Source organism: Drosophila erecta, unplaced genomic scaffold (genome assembly GCF_003286155.1).
Source record: "Drosophila erecta strain 14021-0224.00,06,07 unplaced genomic scaffold, DereRS2 tig00000126-arrow-pilon, whole genome shotgun sequence".
Classification (NCBI taxonomy): domain Eukaryota; kingdom Metazoa; phylum Arthropoda; class Insecta; order Diptera; family Drosophilidae; genus Drosophila; species Drosophila erecta.
The window spans coordinates 14,316,869-14,333,609 of NW_020825209.1; the positions used below are offsets into that span (position 1 = coordinate 14,316,869).

The 16,741-nt window shown below is 45.5% G+C and overlaps 3 protein-coding genes across 5 annotated transcripts; 1 reads left to right on the forward strand and 2 right to left on the reverse strand.

Annotated features, from left to right (window-relative positions):
• Window positions 1–776: 776 nt before the first annotated feature.
• On the reverse strand, window positions 777–2,399 carry LOC6551615 (DM7 family protein GG17593). The gene has a single exon (XM_001978559.3). It carries the CDS (start codon window positions 2,397–2,399, stop codon window positions 777–779), a length of 1,623 nt encoding a protein of 540 aa, XP_001978595.3.
• A 470-nt stretch (window positions 2,400–2,869) lies between these two features.
• On the forward strand, window positions 2,870–3,573 carry LOC6551616. The gene has a single exon (XM_001978560.2). It carries the CDS (start codon window positions 2,974–2,976, stop codon window positions 3,538–3,540), a length of 567 nt encoding a protein of 188 aa, XP_001978596.1. The 5' UTR covers window positions 2,870–2,973; the 3' UTR covers window positions 3,541–3,573.
• Window positions 3,574–4,172: 599 nt separating this feature from the next.
• Window positions 4,173–15,836, reverse strand: LOC6551558 (neuropathy target esterase sws). Of its 3 annotated transcripts, none has more exons than XM_001978561.3 (11): window positions 14,896–15,836; window positions 11,533–12,264; window positions 10,516–11,456; window positions 9,866–10,437; window positions 9,006–9,424; window positions 8,667–8,942; window positions 8,401–8,587; window positions 6,097–6,213; window positions 5,334–5,545; window positions 4,895–5,239; window positions 4,173–4,828 (listed from the first exon to the last, which is right to left on the reverse strand). In XM_001978561.3, the coding sequence occupies exons 1-11, from the start codon at window positions 14,995–14,997 to the stop codon at window positions 4,451–4,453; spliced, it is 4,281 nt and encodes a 1,426-aa protein (XP_001978597.2). In that variant the 5' UTR covers window positions 14,998–15,836; the 3' UTR covers window positions 4,173–4,450. The 3 variants fall into 3 exon arrangements, with proteins under 3 accessions (XP_001978597.2, XP_015010583.1, XP_026837369.1); XM_015155097.2 differs by lacking the exon at window positions 6,097–6,213 and adding an exon at window positions 7,087–7,203 and having other exon boundaries at window positions 14,896–15,835; XM_026981568.1 differs by lacking the exons at window positions 6,097–6,213; window positions 14,896–15,836 and adding exons at window positions 7,087–7,203; window positions 12,322–12,532.
• Window positions 15,837–16,741: the final 905 nt, after the last annotated feature.

Consider the following 16,741-nt stretch of genomic DNA (forward strand, 5'->3'; position numbering starts at 1 on the left):
ATAGAAACTAGTTTGCATACCCCATTATACATAAATATTATGTAATTAAGAAGCATAAGGAAACAAATGATTGAAAGAAAGGGTAAAATCAATCTAAATTGGTAACGCTAGGATCGGATGTGAATTTGTTATTAGTTTTTACAAATTGTGTGTTATTTAGGCGGCGCTCCAAAGGAAGTTCGGTAATGTTTCAGCCCGAAAGTTGAGCACATCCAAATGTTTATTTTGAACGATCAAATTGAGCCACTGCAAAGACTAGCTAATATTTCAATATCTCGAACTATATACATATACATATAAAATAGGTTTTTCAGAAAACCTGATTGTCTAGTTTGATTGGTATAAATTTCCAACAAGTTATAGAAAAATTGCATGTGTGTTACACAAAAAGACATGGACAAATTGCTACGAACTGTAAATACACTGAAAACGAAGCTGCATCTTGTATAATTAAATATTAATATATCACATTTTATCTTTTTTTTTTACTAGTTATACAAATCTAGATGTTTTGGTTGGCCTCCTAGACTAACTAAATTCTATTCTGCAAAACATAAAACAAAAACACGATTTAAGAGATTAAATGGCACAGCACAGCATTACACCATACACACACTCAATACACACAGTACCCTAGTACACCCAAAAAAGATAATGTAAACGTGCATTCTGAGTGACAAACCGAAAACCCTGAATAAAATTTCAAAATCATTACAAAAAAATGTACATATATGTAATTGATTAATTAATAATTAATATTAAATTAAAAAATTGCTCTAGTGCAGCGTGCCGCATCCAGAGCACATGTGAATTGGCTGGCGCAGGGCCAGCATGCGGTCACGATCCATTCTATAGATGTGATTGTGTATCAACTGGTCGGTGTGGGAGCGGATCTGGTCGCGATCCACTAACACCTGGCTCAGCTGACTCAAGACGCATGCACCATTGATACCTGGCAGATCCTTTTCCTTGACCAGCAGACTCATTTCGGCGGGGCCCATATCGGCCGTGGCATCGGCAACCAGTTCAATGTCGCTATCAACTTTGAAGCACGAGAGGTACTTCTTCTCGTTCTCCGATTTCGATGCCACTTTGGTTGGATATACTTTATCCTTTTCTTGGCTCTCAGTGATTTCAGCGTCCTCATCCTTTTTGACCTTCACAAGGCATCCTTCATCACTGGCCTGTTGGTAGCTTTGCAAGCAGTGGGCACCCTCTGGAGGCGTCGGATGCTCCGTTTCCATTACGAAGAAGCCCTTGGTAAGAGGAACGTGGGCTCTTTTGGGCTCAACGGCTTTAAGCGATCCCTCTGCCAAGGACTGATCAACATTGCAGTTTTGCTTTTTGCTCTCCAGCTGGATTTCCTTGAACATACTGATGGCCCCCTCGCCGCGGCAGTACTTGCCCACGAACAGAGGAGGTGTGATTGCACAGGTGTGCTGCGGCTGCGGAGTGGCGAATCGACCTATGTAGTTCACGAACCACAGCTCCGAGAGACTTCCTGGCTTGAAGACGCAGCCGGACTCGAATCCCTTGGGCAAGAAACGCCTGGGCAGAAAGATTGGGCGATTAACGCCCTCACAGATGGGGAAGACATCGCTGGGCAGCTCGAACTTGGGGCACTCCTCATCGCCCATGGTGGCGAGTGCCACCGAGGGAACATGCGGATTGTTGACGGTGGACAGAATGGCCACCGTTAGGTTGCGCTGGTGCGGCATGAGCATCAGGACCTTGGACAGATCCGGGGTGTATATGTTGTACTGCACCGGGACATGGCGATAGGGATAGGGCGACGGTGGAGGTGGTGGAGCAGGTATGTTGTAGATCATCGACAAGGTGAAGTCAGGGCGAAGCATTAGTTCCTGGGGGTTTTCCTTTTGCAGAAGGTGATCGGAGGGATGCAATTTATACACCAGTGCGTTCTGGCTGGCCGGGAACTCGCCCATTTTGTCCAGCAAACTCTCGATCTCCAACGGCAAATGGACGTACAGGCAGCGCAGACCGACGAACAGCGGTGGCGTTTCACCCTTGTGACCCGAAGCTATCAGGTCGACGGGATAGGAACTCGGTGGCAGAACACCCGGGCCAAAAACGCCTCCGGCTTCAAAGCCCATGGGCAACATCACCGTGGGCATGAAGACGATCTTGTCCAGCGGCACCTCACCCGGGAACAGGGAAGCCGGCACCTCGAAGCAGGGCGTCTGGAAGCCCTCGAAGTACTCGGCTGCCTGCTTATCGTGCGTATGGACATCGAGATAGAGCCGGGCCACCACAATTCTGTTGGGGCTATGGTAGAACATCTTCGGCATGACCAGGTTGAACAGATAGGGAAAGTAACTGGTCTTCTTCAACTCCACCACCTGGCTTTCATCGCGATGCACCGCCTGCATTTGCAGCATTGCCGTCATCGGCTTTCCTGCAATGACAGTGGAGTTTTAGCGTTCAGGACTTCTTTTTTTTTCATGGCTTATTTGACAATTGCGATTGTCAAACAAAAAAAATGTATTTTACCAAGCGGCGAAAACCAATGAAAGCCTATTTAAGCCACTCAGCTCTAGAAAATCACAATGGTAGATGGCAGAGGTTTCTCTAGACCGAAATGCGCTCCTTGATGTTCTTACCCATGCTATTTCCGCGTCGGTTCATTTCTTTCTTTGATTTCTTAGTCATAGTTGTCAAAGCGTTAGCAGTTGGATAAGCAAAGTATTCAAAACCGAATAGTTTTCAGTAGTAATATAATTTGAAAGCCAACCGGTCAGCCGCTTATGGGTATTTAATAAGGTATGTGAATGTGAAAATTCCCTTTAGCACTGAGGTTTCGCCTCCGTCAACCGGCGAAGTCAACTTGACATTCGGTGATGGTCCGTACAACAGGCCTACTGTGATGCCTGGTTTAGGGTTATCAAAATTCTAGAATTGCCACCTTTCGGTTAGTAGAAAATAGTATATTGAAATTGGGAAAATCAGAGTAAAATGGATGATGCGACGCATTGGCGATTGCAACAGGCGCATCAGAGGCAGCGGACTGAGTGGGACAGGATCGGTAGGCGCCTCAAGCGGCTGACGGGCAAGAGATCCAGCGACTTGCTCCTCCACGATCCGCTCCTGCAGCCACCGTTCGCCGCCCATCCTGGCCACACTGGCCACCCTGGACATCCTGGACACCCTGGCCAGCGGATGAGCGGTGGTCAGCAGGTGCCGATTCCGATGGCCAGCAAGCAGACAACGCAGATCAGACGGAATCATCGCAGTAAATCGAATAACTTCCCAGCACCCAATAACCCATTGGAACTGCTTGTGGTGGGTCAACAGCTGCAAATGCATCGTCCACCGGGTCGACGACATGTGCAGCTCCAGGGTGCTCCAGGGTCTCAGCCCCGCCAACAAATCGAGGAGTACGTCTATTTCTATCCCGTCCAATACTTTGAGTTGGACCACTGGCCACCCCACGGTCAGCAGGAACCGGAGCTTGTGATGGATGCCCGATTTATGGCCGAGCTACTGGATGAGCTGCTGATGAATGCAGGCAACCGTATTTGACTTGTGCTTCGTTCAAATCCAAAAGAATCAAAAATTAGCATTTTTCAAACGTTTTTTTTTTGTTCTTACCTTTCCTAAAATGGTCGCACCACGAGTATGGCATTCCACAGTTGGACCTATATTTATTTATGTTTTTGGCTAAAACACTGATTATTTTAGATATATCGTAACTTGGCTTAAATTGGTCGCACGCCGACATTTCCTTATATTACTGGGGTTGCTTGCACCAAAATACTCATTATTTTTATTGGAATGTTTGTTTTCACAGGGTTCCGCAGCTACAAAATGTAGCATTGTAGTTTATCTGCACAATAGAAAAACACTTACATAAAAAAAGCACATTTTGTTTGTACTTTCCATTTTTAGATTTATTTATTTGCATTTACAAAAAAAAAATCCGACCATCAAACAAACGATTTGTTACCTATAATAATAGAGAGACTACACAAGTGTGCGGCAAATTTGGGGCTGGATTTTGCTTTGAGGGCTCATTGCAAAGGAGTCTCTGTTTCGTGGCTACAATATCGGTTGCTTCAGTAAAAATATATAACTATATGTATATACAAAGTTTGTGGACTCATTGTGCCTCCATTACAATGCGTGTGGTTGGGTGAATGAGGATTGGATGCAGGATTGGGTTAATCGTTTCATACGCTATGCTAAGCCTAAGTCTTGGTTGCTATAAAACCTAGAGGTTAACAATTTTCCTTGTCATTTGCTATTTACTTTGTTTCGTTGGAGATTGGATGATTGAGTAGTTGCGGTTGGTTTCTTGTTGAAGTGGTGCCCTTGGTGCCGTTGGGCGTTTGGCAAGCGAAAGGCAGCTCGTCCTCGTCCTCGTTCTCGTCCTCGGCTTGTTAATGCTTCTTGTTGAGTAGATATCCACGCTTCGATTTGTTTGCCTATATAGCTAGTTTTTGGTTTCGTTATTCGCGCTACTTCTGTTCTCCTTGTCCTCATCCTTGTACACCAGCTGCTCTGCCCTAACACCCTGATCCTGCTGCTGCTGCTGCTGGTGTTCCTGCTCCTGCTCGGTCGATGTGTGTATGCCTTCAGTGGCTCCGCTGCCAGTCTCATTCTTGTGCTTCGCACCCCAATGCCAATTATCCATATGTCTAGCCTCTTCCTTGCCACGCATGCTCGTCCTGCTGCTCGTCGGCGGCGATGACTGCGTGGACTTGTCCGTTTTGCGCTCCAGCTTCAGGTCAAGCTCCACGTCCGAGTCCATTTCGGTCTCGGAGAAGGATAACGAGTTGCCAGCGCGCGGCACCTGAATGCGTCGCCGATCCTGTGCGAAGAAGGTGGAGTATTTAGTTAAATCATAGATACATATACCAACGTTCCGATCAACTACCGTATTAAGCGTGGTCGGCTCCGAGATGTAGCCATCACAGTCTTCGTCCTCGCTAAAGAGATCCGCCGTATTCACCGCGTATGTCTCCGGCAGACGACAAACGATCTGCGCCAGATCGATGAACGTGTACTCGTTGAGTGAGGCGTGGTTAACCCGCTTGGGCGGCTCCTTGTTGAACCACTGATTGAAGCGGCCCAACCGACCCGCCTTGGCCATGTTCTCGAAGTAGTTTTTGCCAAAGACATAGCCCACGTCGCGAATCTCGTCGAAGCTGCCGAAGGCTAGAGTCTTGTACTTATCGATCGGCGGTCGGATATACTCGCAGTAGTCGGAGTTCTTGACCTCCTGTCAAGAAACATGTAAATTGCGTTAGCAGCTGAATCTTTTAGGGAAAAATTCAGACTCAAACTCATCAGTTCGATTTCAGGGAATTTCGTACCTCTAGTTGGCGCACACAGGACACATAGGCTAGTCGAGATTGGATGTCGGGTAGGTCAGGCACCTTCACTGGCGACGTGAAGGGATTCCATTTCTTGTAGAGCAGCCACCAACCGCTCAGGTCGTCGCCGTAGTTGGTGAGGTCCGTGTCATCCTGGGATCCCACATCGATGGCGATTATGTGAGCAGCGCCCAGATTGTGCATCACATCGGCTAACCAATGAATTGGTGACCAATGAATTAAATGGCCAGCGTGCATGTGGTGTTTTAAGTGGTCGATATGGAGGTTGTTGTGGATGCAATACAGATGTTCCGTTAGTTGTGGTTATTGGTTTTACGATATTGAAAAATGCGTTTACAATTTAGATATTCCTTAAAGGTGTATACTTAATAGATTTGGATAGTTTTAAATGTTTATATTAAAAAATTAAATACATATTATTCCAATTGTAAACGCATTTGAATAGTCTTATACCCCACCCAGCATCTCAGTTCTATTGCCAAGTCAATCAGTTTTCATATCTGTGCATTTCAAAAATGGAACATTTCGCGAATTCTTTAGCTTTAATTTGGAAGTGGAATGTGTGGAAAATTGAATTGAAACTAGATGGGCGCTTGGCAGACTGACAGAAGATGCTGGGAGGCAGGCATCGCGGTGAATTCAATTTCCAAAACTGGAGCGTACGCAGGGGCGGCGCAGAGCATTGGAACAGGATCGTGGATCGTGGAACGCCAATGTGGATGGTGTCTCTGTTATTTTTTACCTGGCACGTTGTTCGTGTAGCAGCCATCGAGCAGCAGGTGGCCATCACGGTAATCACAAAATGGTGGGAAGACGCCGGCAATCGACATGCTGGCGCGGCAGTACCGCCACAGGTGGCCTGTTTTTTGTTTTGTTTTTTTTTTTTTTTACCACAGGTGGGGACAAAGCAATAACAGCACAATATTGTGGATCGTATTGTTTGTGAATGACACGGACACGTGAGATTGGATTGGTTTATTTAATTGTTTTGTGTATGTTTGATAGAGACAAGTCGTGTGTTTCAGAGATAAAGAGAGAGAGAGAGAAATAGACACACTTTTATCCACGAAATAATGGTTTATTTCATTGCTATAGCTACATATGAAATTGGGTTTACTTATACGCATACATAACAAAATGGTCAAAGGAAACAATTGGGGAATACACAAACTAAAAAGCAACTAAAAAGTACCACCAAAACACTAAAATATGTAGAGGAGAAACCAAAGAAACTTTGTGCACTCAATCATATGTATGTGTGATTTGGTAATTATGTATAAGTATGTGTGTTGTGTGTTCGGTGTGTTTAGGTGGGTGGGACTGAGATAGATGGTGCAAACGAATGCGGTTTACCGTTAGAAATGCAGGCCTCGCAAAATATCGATAGGCGACACTGGCATTGCCAGCACGAAAAACTCTCAAACTTTTCAAACATCCAGAGGAACAAGAACAACAACAGGGATTTTTGGGAGAGAGGATCTAGTAACGGAGCGGAGCGGAGCGAAACGAAAGGAATTGAATGGAACGTGAGGAACGTGGAACGCAGGCAAGTATGATCGAACAAGTGGAATTTCCAACACTCTGCGCGCTCTGTGTGCCGAAAAACTTAGCTCTAGATTGGAAATTGAATGTGAGAATTTTTCTTTTTGGATTAACGCTCGGGGTTAAATATTTTGTTTTTTTTTGTTTGTTAATTATATTTGCTAGTTGCTAAGTGCTAATTGCTAATTACCTGGCAGATTATTCACATAGCCGCCATCCAGTAAGAGATGCCCATCTTTAGGATCGCATAACGGTGGCATGTAGCCACTGAGCGACATGGAGGAGCGTACGTAACGCCACAGAGATCCTGGTATTTTAAATCAACGACAGACACATGCCAGCAATGATAAGTCGGTGGGTGTGTGTGTGTGGGTTATATTTTCAGGTGTTTTATGTGTGTGTTTGTGTTTTGGGGAAGGAGAAGAGAAAAATAAGAAAGATTGAGTGAAAAGTTGCTTGGAGCTATCTTTGTTTTTTTTTTTTTTTTGATTGAAGATAGAGGGAATATGAAATGGAGAATATTGGGATGAGGAGCACCAATGGGAAATATTGGGTTTTAATGGGCGCAGCGATGTGGGGCGTGGGTTATTTAAAAGGTTTAAAAAGGGGAAGCAACGAGTTTAGCCTCTAGCAAAAAACACAAGATCCAATTTCGATGTATGGCACAAGATTTCCAAAAAAACACCAACAACAACGAGAACAGCGACAACAATGAGTTTTAAATTTGATTTGTTAGGTTGCAAGTTCAAACAAAACGGCACATTCGATTGACAGCGTAACGCCGATAACAAGTCGATTCCACGGCAGAAAAGAACATTTTTGAAAGGTGAAAATGCCTCTACAAAATGGCGGGCCATGGAATGATGATGCGTGTGTGTGTGCGTGTGTGCGTGAGTGTGTGGGCGTCTCATTGTATGGGATATCATTTTTGGGCACACTCAGTTCTAAGGCTACCGAAAGGATCAAAAGGATCGGGAATCACAAAACGATACAATAGCAACTCAAAGGGGGATCATAAACTAAAAGAGAATTTCAAGGGGGAATAAACGCAGAAAATATTATCACAGTAAGCAAACCAACACAGGAAGCACATACAATTTGTAGGACAAGGAAAAAATTCAGTTTCAAATTAGATCGATGGAAGCATACAAAAATATCGCACGTTTTTCAACTATTCAAGTTACAAATACCAATTTCGACTTATTTTCTTCACAAAAATAAACTAATTTTACTTTAATTGACACAAATTTAAAGTATTCAGAGCCGAATATCAGTTTTATTTTATTACAAGAGGCTTTGGCTTTAAAAGCCGTACTGTGTTAGACACTGTGAAAAAACAGTCGTAGTAAAGTACATTGCAAATGAAAAATAACCAAGTTCCCACTAGCCGATAACCCACAAAAAAGAGTAGGCGACAGATAATGACAGGGATAGATAGACGCACATGTACAAAGCGAGGGAGACAGAGCGAAAGAGAAGGCAAGTGGGAGCGCAATTGACTCACCATTGGTGTGAATGCGATGGCAGCTGGCGGTGATGTCGGTGGTGAGGGTGAAGTAGGGTATCCACAGGTCCTCGATGCTCACGTCCCCGAATGTGTCGTGGATGGTCTTATTGAACTCCCGTCCGGAGAACATCGATGTGATCGGGTAGGTGAGGTCAAGTAGTTGTAGGAACCATTTCGTCATTTTCTAAAGCATTTATATACGGTACATTAAGCATATTGAGCATCCGGGCCGGTCCGGAAATGTTAGCAAAGAAAAAACGAACCTTTGACCACTCGCGTGCCTTCTGCGTAACCGTGGTGATATTACGCTCCGAGCACCATAGAGCACCCATCAGGGCACCAATGCTGACGCCGCCCACCATGTCAACCGGTATGCCCGCCTCCTGGATGGCCTTCAGCATACCAATGTGGGCAGCTCCACGAGCTCCTCCGCCGCCCAGCACCAGGCCAATGGAGTTGCCCGTCAGCCAGCGGGCCAAACGCGAGAAGTCGGAATGCATGTTTGGCTCGGACAGCAGGACGCGACTGTAGAGATCATTCTGAAAGGTAAGAGAACAAGGATAAGTACTAGTGAACTGATCCCCTACCGATAGCCTACTTACAATGCGGTATTGACTTTTGCGCGTGAAGATCCGCTTGACGCAGAGCACATGATGGTGCTTGGTCACCCAGGGTCGGGCATTGAGCCAACTGAGCGTGTTGGCCGGCTTGGCATTGGTGGCCTCCGGATACAGCAGGACGAGCTCCTTCTGCGTTCGCATCGCCAGCCGATCGATCTCGCGCTCGAATTTTCCGACCAGATGAGAGCGATCGCCGAGGCCCACGATCAGGATAACGTCCGCCTGCCGCATGCAGCGCTGCGTCCAAGCGCTCAGCGAACTGTCGCACTGATAGAGGGTGATGATGTTGCGGTCCTCCTGCTGCGCCAGCCACGAGGTTAGGCGGTACTCGTTGGCTGCCTCGAAGATGTTTGGACCCAGCTGCTTGCGCACCACATCCGAGGTCAAACGGAGAACGGGTCCTGGGCAAGAAACAGAAGTGGAACGTTACAATTGGCGGGCATATCCGAGATTCAGTGCAGCAATGTGAAACGTTACCGGACTTATCCATCGTGTTCTGAACAAATCTTAGCGGAAAAGAGGTGGAAAATATTCTATATGCTGAAATCTCGCTATGTCTTACTCTGGTCTTCTCATAACCTTTTCCCTAGTTCCATAAATTTACTTTAGGATTGTTATAATCAAAACTGAACGTGCGAATTAATGGCGATGAATTCATAGCTAATAATTAACATATAGGAAATGGTGATATTTCATAACAAAATGGCGTTAAACCAACAAACATTATTCGAGAACCTCACATATATCATATATCCCTCATTCTCAAAATCAATTACAAATAATAAAATACAAACAGTAAATGTTGTCCCAGAGTTTGAAGCGCTCACTAGCTTTATACGAACCTATGGCACAGAGCGAGTGGTAGAGCTCGTAGGTGAAGGGCGTCAGCGGCACCTCGTCGGTGATGGGCACCAGGGCCACCGTGGAGTACTTGTGCGTGACGGGATTGGCCTCGACGGGCGCGCCCGGCGCCCCGCTGCCCGAGCGCGTCTGCATCGAGCCGAGGAAGCGGTGGCTAAGGAAGCTAATCAGCTTGGTCACCACGATGGGGTAGCGCAGCTTGATGGCATTGAACAGGCCCTCGGGCAGCTTGGCCAGCTCCGAGTCGCGCACAGCCATCACCGTCGTGGTGCGCGACGTTTCCGTGATCATTTCGACGATGCCCACAAGATCCCCCTTGCCGTATTCGCCGACGATCTCCTTTTTGCCACCAGGATGCGTGATCACCGACCGCATACGACCGCTGAGTACAATGTATGTGCTGTCGCTGCTCTCGTCCTGCCGATAGACAGCTCTGCCCGACTCCAGAAAGATCCAGTCCAAGGCGTAGTCACACTGCCTCACCAGCGGCGATAGCCGGCGTACTACTCCGTTGCCCAGATCCAAAACAATGCGCGGTCGTTGTCGCATGATCCTGTCAACGAAATAAATGTGAAGCAACGATAAATAATTCGGTTTCCAATTCAATTTCGGTTCACATGTCCACACTCACTGGTATATGGCTGCGCGCCGAATGAAGGCTATCCTGCTGTTGCTCCTCGATCGAATGGTATACGCACTGGCCTCTCCCGTGAGCATGGCCAGTCCGCCAACGATTTCGCCAGGATGGACAAAGTGGATGAGCATGTCGCTCTTATCCTGCTTGGCCCGCGTGGCATCCTGATTGCTCTGGTAAACAGCCAACGTGCCCGTCATCACAAACCAAACGCAAACATCGTCCGCATTGCCCTCCGTAATCAGGGTGACATTCGGCTCCAGTTCCCGTAGCTCCACAAATGGCTCAATGATGTGGGCATCCTCCTCGGACAAACCCAACTCTTTGCGTAGACTCTCCACCGCAGAGGATTGCACCAGGCGCATGTCTATCGAGGTTGTCACCCCGGGCGCCGGAGGACAGGAGTGCGAGCCATCGGGCGTCATCTGAGTTATGGAACTGCGACGCGTGGATAGGTTGCCCACGGACTGCTGCTGCTGGTGGAATAGATCTGCATTCGGAGCGTCGCCATGCACCTCGGTAAACAGATTGCTTGTCCCATGGACACTGCCATCCGGATTGGGATTCGGATCGGATAGCGTGTGCTCCTCGCGCGAGTGACGCGATGGCGACGGCGGTGGCCGGGTTACGGTCACCGAGACACCCGATCCCGATCCCGAACCCGTTCCCGAAGCAGTGGACTGCATCAGATTCAGCGGATGGCTGATCCCCATGGGCGGGCCATTGGGCGTCTGGCGTGAGGACTGCGAGGTTTGCGAGTTGATCGGTCCACTCATTGTGGATACGCTCTTGTAGCGCATGTGATTCTGCACCAGCTCGGCATTCAGGCCGAGATAGTTGCGCAGAGCGGTGAACAGGACGCGTTGCAGCCGGATCATAATCACCTGGATGACGCGAATCATCACGTCCGGATTGTCCTGGAACACCTCCTCGAAGGCCTGCAGATGGATGGGAAGAAAATAAGTAAGTGCGTGTTCCCTGGACATTCATACTAGTTAGTAGTTAGGTAACCACCTGCATGGGCAGCCGAATGACCACCGACTTCTCAATGGCCTTGGCCGTGACCGTTTTGTAGTAGCTGGGATTCCCCGACAGGACATCTATAAAGCTGAGCAGCGACGTCACCGACTCGCCCTTCCTGACCGTCTTCAATGACAGCGTACTGCCATCGGCATTGGAGATATACACATTAATCATGCCCGACTGGACGATATAGACGCTATCGTCCGGATCGGTAATCTTGAACAGATAGTCGCCGGCCATCAGCTCCAGCAATTGGGTGTGCTTGCAGAGCCGCAGAAAGACGGGCTTCTCGAAGTGGCCAAAGATGCGAATGCTCTGGAGCATATAGAGCGCATCGGGCGGTACTCTATCGCTGCCCTCGATTGTCTCCTCCAGATACTCGGCTGGCGGCTCCACGGTGCGCATCTCCAGCGGCATATTGTCCCGCCGCAACTGGAGTATCCTTCGCGCGAATCTCATCACAGCCCGCCGCTTGTAGCCCTTTCCGCTGCTATACATCTGACCGCTAACGTTCTTCATTTTGCGCAACATCCGTCGGCCATAGAAGAGCATCTTGTCCCGTTTCCGGAAACGCAGGCCACGCAGATCGCCGGATGAGTTTGTTACGGCGCTAATGGAACGGGCAATCTCGTCGCGCAGCCGCAAACGCGCCATTCGCTTGAAGTACATGAACCAGGCGAGGAAGAGCACGCCCATCATGCCCAAAGCGCAGTACATGTACATCTGCAAAGGAAAGGTTTACAAAAAAAACACTGGATTAGTCATTAGTCGTTATCTCACTTTAAAGGCTCTCATTTTGAAAACAGTAGAACTCAGTAGGACTCGATGCTTAAATCACAATGACAGCTAGGCATTTCCGGTTGAGTTCAATGCGATGACATATTCCATATCGAACTGGTTCCGCACTAACATTTCGCAACATTCTTTATAACGGGAAATGTATTTTTCTGTTGTCCTTAAGCTTTTCATCTACGCATTTTTGAATTTATTTGCGGAAGTCTTCGTCCAATGCGAAGTGAAGGAGTGCCCTAAATTGGTAGTCTGTGCTTCCTAAATTATTTACTATGCTCATTTATTCCACATGCAAAAAAACACGTGTGTTTTCCCAAAAACTGATTGCCAATAGCGTGATTACTCTGCAGTATTTCACTTTTGCTGTAATGCAATCACAAAACATATGAATTCTTCTACTAATGCGTGGACTTCTTAGCCTCCCTAACCAATTCGCGTTTCTTAATTATGTTAACCAAGGATAAATTAGTTTACAACGCCAATTCGTCTGAAGAACTTATGGCAAAATGATAAATGTTCAAGGGACGAATTTTTTATTGATGTCGTGTCCCATATAATTTTGATTTCGTATTTTCCACGTCGCCCACATATTTTGGATGAATTATTCAGCACGAAGACACTTGGAATTTCCCAAAAGCAAGTGTCACGACCGTGTAATCCAGTGCATCAGCTGTGTTTTGTTGTTAGTTTCCCTAATATTTGTTTTCTCTATTTTTTGTCGCAGCTATCGCAGTTGTTATTGTTGTAATGGTTATTGTTATTGCACTCAGCACTTTGACATTGAAACGACGACGCAACGTCGCTGCACATGTTTTGTTGTTATTGCTAGCGGTTCTGAGTTAGTTGTTCTTGTGCAGTGCAGTAGTTGTTGTAGCTCTTGTTGTTGCTCTTTTCGCTGGCAATTTGTTGTTGTTGCTAGCCATTTGTTACTGCCTGCAGTTTCCGCATTTGATACTACACAGCGCGAAAAGGCGGCCCTCTATATACCGTATTTTCCCATTTCATTAAATAAATATGTATGCATAAATTAGCGTGATGGAGATTTGTTTCGTTAGAAATACATAAATGTATTTATAATGGAATTTGAATTCTTTTTTCTTAAAAGCTGCAGCTGCACTTTTCTCGCTCTGCAGCTACTGTTAGTCTTTGATTACCCCCGACAATTATTGTTTGTTTACAGTTTATTTTTACAACAGGTTTGCAAATTGTACAAGAAAATTTGCCATAAATTCCAATTGAATTCTAATGTCTGTCTAATTGGAAGCCGAAGCTGCGCCACATGCACGCACTTATCCAATTGGATTTGCTTTGATCTAATCGGATAGCACACACACACGCGCGCACGCATAGCAAAACGATAACGATAAAATTCGCGCAGTCACAAGGCGGCTAAATTGATTTGGCCCCAAGGGGTTAATTGAATTATTGAAAACTGATTTCGTACGCACCCCCCGCCCACAATTGCACGTGCTTTTGATTAGCAATCGGTTATAGTTATCAGGTCTGGTGGTTTAGTTTTTCTTTTTTTTTTTTTTTTGCTTCGGGGTCGCCTTGCTGCCATTATCAATAGTATTGGCCGTGTGGTGTTATCATGTGGCTACTGTAGTCAGTGGTTTTGTTTTTTTTTCGTTTGGTTTTATGTAAGGCCACAAAACAATTTCGATTTGAAGGCGACACATGAAAACACGGAAGTTTTCTCTTTTCTGTTCCGGTCTTTCTCTTTTCTTATCATTTAGCTGAGAACCAAGTCCTCGGCGACTGATTAGAGTCCCGTAATCCACATTGCCATGCCTATCTCGTTCTAATTTTTAGCTGGTGACTAAACCCCAATCAGCTGATGAGGATTGCTAGAACTAAGTTATGGAAAATTAGCCAAGAACAGTGGAATTCCGCGACTATTTGGATTCTTCTACCTATAAAGTTATGCACTTGGGAACTAGCCGACAAGCTGAAATTTTGTAATAATTTTTTGTAAAAAATTTCCATAAAGATAATGGCTTACACATTAAAAAATTACAGACATAATACGTTGGAATTTTCTAACAGGTGTTTGCTATCAATACTCATGTGGTTTTTCTCGAATAAAGTTTGTTTACTTTACTTTAGCTACTTAGGCCTGTTTATTCGCCCATTCTGTGATTTTTATCAGGGGCCCTAATCTTTATGGATGTTCTCACAAAAAAAAACATTATTCATAATAAAAATTTCGAATTATATAAAGAATTGTGACGTGAGTACATAAATACTTGGTAATCTTTTATTATCTCTAGCTTGGACATGAACCTAACAGCTGTTATCCTGCGCGACTGTGATCTACACGCTCTCCTTCCGCTCTCGCTCTCTCTCCCGCGCTTTAAGCATAGACACAACCCAAACAGCTGTAATCCTGCACCCCCTCTCACAATAAGTAGTTTTCGAAGCTTTCCAGCTGCCATTCTGATCCCTTGCGTCTTCCCGCTCTTGCACATATTGTCTTCAGACTGACTCACTCACTCTTCAAACAGAAACCAAAACCAGAGCCAAGGCAAACAAAAAGACAAAGAAAGGGTGAAGTGCACTTACCGTTGCTGTGATCTGCTTGGAAACATATTGACACCACGCTTCCGAGAAGATCGTGTTGTAGCTACCGCTGGCGCTGGCGCGCAGCATTTCCAGGACATCCATTGCGCTCTCTTACGCTGCCAGTTTTCCAATGACACTCCTCCGCTCCCCTTTCGACAGCAAAAACTATTCGATTTGTTGTTTAGTTCACTGTTAATTTTGTTGTTCTGCGTGTTTTGGCTTATGTATGTTCCGTTTATTTGGTAAATACGCAAGTGTGAAGAGGGGCCGGGGTTCAGGGTGGAGGGGGCCAAAGTAAAATCACAGCCCTTTGTTGTTGCCTCCGTCGCGTTCTCTCTCTTTTCTCCCTCGCTCACTCCGTCCCCTGTTGTTTTTTAATATGTCGCGCTCTGTCGCACTCACATTTACAGACACCCCCGCCCCACGTTTGTCTTGCCTTTTGTGCAATAATTGTTATAATGCACGCACCGCACCGCACAAACGCACTCACACCCACGAACAGCAGAGAGCACAGCTTCCTTTGATTTAGATTTATTCTCCTGTTGTTTTTGCTGTTACGAGAATCACCAAAACCGAAGCAATTGTTGTTTTTTTATTGGTGGTTTCTTGCGGAAATCTTTCGTTTTTGTTATATATATATATTTTTGTTGTTGCTCTCTCTCTGTTTTATTCTATATCTCTCTGTCTCTCTCTGTTTCTCTAGTTGTCGGCGGAGGCGGGGGGTGGTTTGCCGTTTGGATGGGGGCGTGGAAACGTGTAGCGAAAACTTTCTTAATTTACTAAGCCGGAATAAACGCGCATTTTGCTATGTAACTACAAACTAATAAACTGAAATGCACTCTAGAATTTTTGTTATTGGTATCGATTGCCTTTGTTGGTGGATTGAAAACATCGATATGCCGGAAATCGATTGTTCCCAGCTGTGCCAAGCAGCCGGCCAGTGTGACCATATGACGTCGACATTAGAACGGTTATTTCAAAATTATTGGTAAATTACAAATAATTTAATTATTTGTTATTTATAAGACGTATGAAAAAATACATATAAGACGTATATTAAAGTACAAAATCGTTTGGCGTAGTTATGGCTATTTTCAAATTATAAATAGGCTTGTTCACAGCATTGCACTTATATAGTCAAACTTAATTATATAAGTTTAAGAAAAGGGATATGGCTTAGTCTGCAACATTATAAATGTAAGGCTCTTGTTAATTTGATTTATTTTTAATTTCTTTAGCGAAATTACAGTTTCTGGCATGACAACCCTGGGTAAAATGCGACACTGCGTGGACAATAGTTCAAATCAGAGTTGTAGGGACGACAAACTTTGCAGAGAGCGCGCGCTGCTAGATCTTAAATTGTATTAACAAAAAAACACAGGTGAATCGAAAATGACTTGGCATGCTGTCTAACATTAATTTGCGAGCATAATTAACTCCGCTTAAGATTGCTGGCAGTCAAGGAGGCGTGAAGAGCGGAGACGGCCGCCGGTAATATTCAGTGATTAACAACTGTAAAATCTAAAATCAGTATAAATATTCATGTGTGTTGATTTAAAGGATTTTGGTGAAATCCGGACCCGAATCGGAGCGGAGGTCCGAAACTAACGTGCAACATCCAATAAAAGCAACTGCAGTGCGGCTTATTAGAGCATAAAGCATCTCCACCAAAGTCTCGGTTGCCAGCCAAGCAAAACGGCCGAGACGTGTCTTTCGGGTGGCCAGCTGCAGTTTCGGATGCAGTTTTGGGCTTTTGCTTCTGCAATTAAACATATATATGTGTACAATGCACTTAAGTTATGCACATTTCCTTTGCCCAGGGACCGTTACGATTTCGTATTTTAAA

Bases quoted from the DNA above. Each gene is read 5' to 3' on its own strand.
- LOC6551615 (XM_001978559.3), bottom strand. From the start codon at position 2,399: ATGCTGCAAATGCAGGCGGTGCATCGCGATGAAAGCCAGGTGGTGGAG.
- LOC6551616 (XM_001978560.2), top strand. From the start codon at position 2,974: ATGGATGATGCGACGCATTGGCGATTGCAACAGGCGCATCAGAGGCAG.
- LOC6551558 (XM_001978561.3), bottom strand. From the start codon at position 14,997: ATGGATGTCCTGGAAATGCTGCGCGCCAGCGCCAGCGGTAGCTACAAC. The intron at 11,457-11,532 runs GTGGTTACCTAA...ATCCATCTGCAG, and splicing joins TCATTCGGCTGCCCATGCAG to GCCTTCGAGGAGGTGTTCCA. The intron at 6,214-8,400 runs GTGAGTCAATTG...AACAAAAAACAG, and splicing joins CCATCGCATTCACACCAATG to GCCACCTGTGGCGGTACTGC.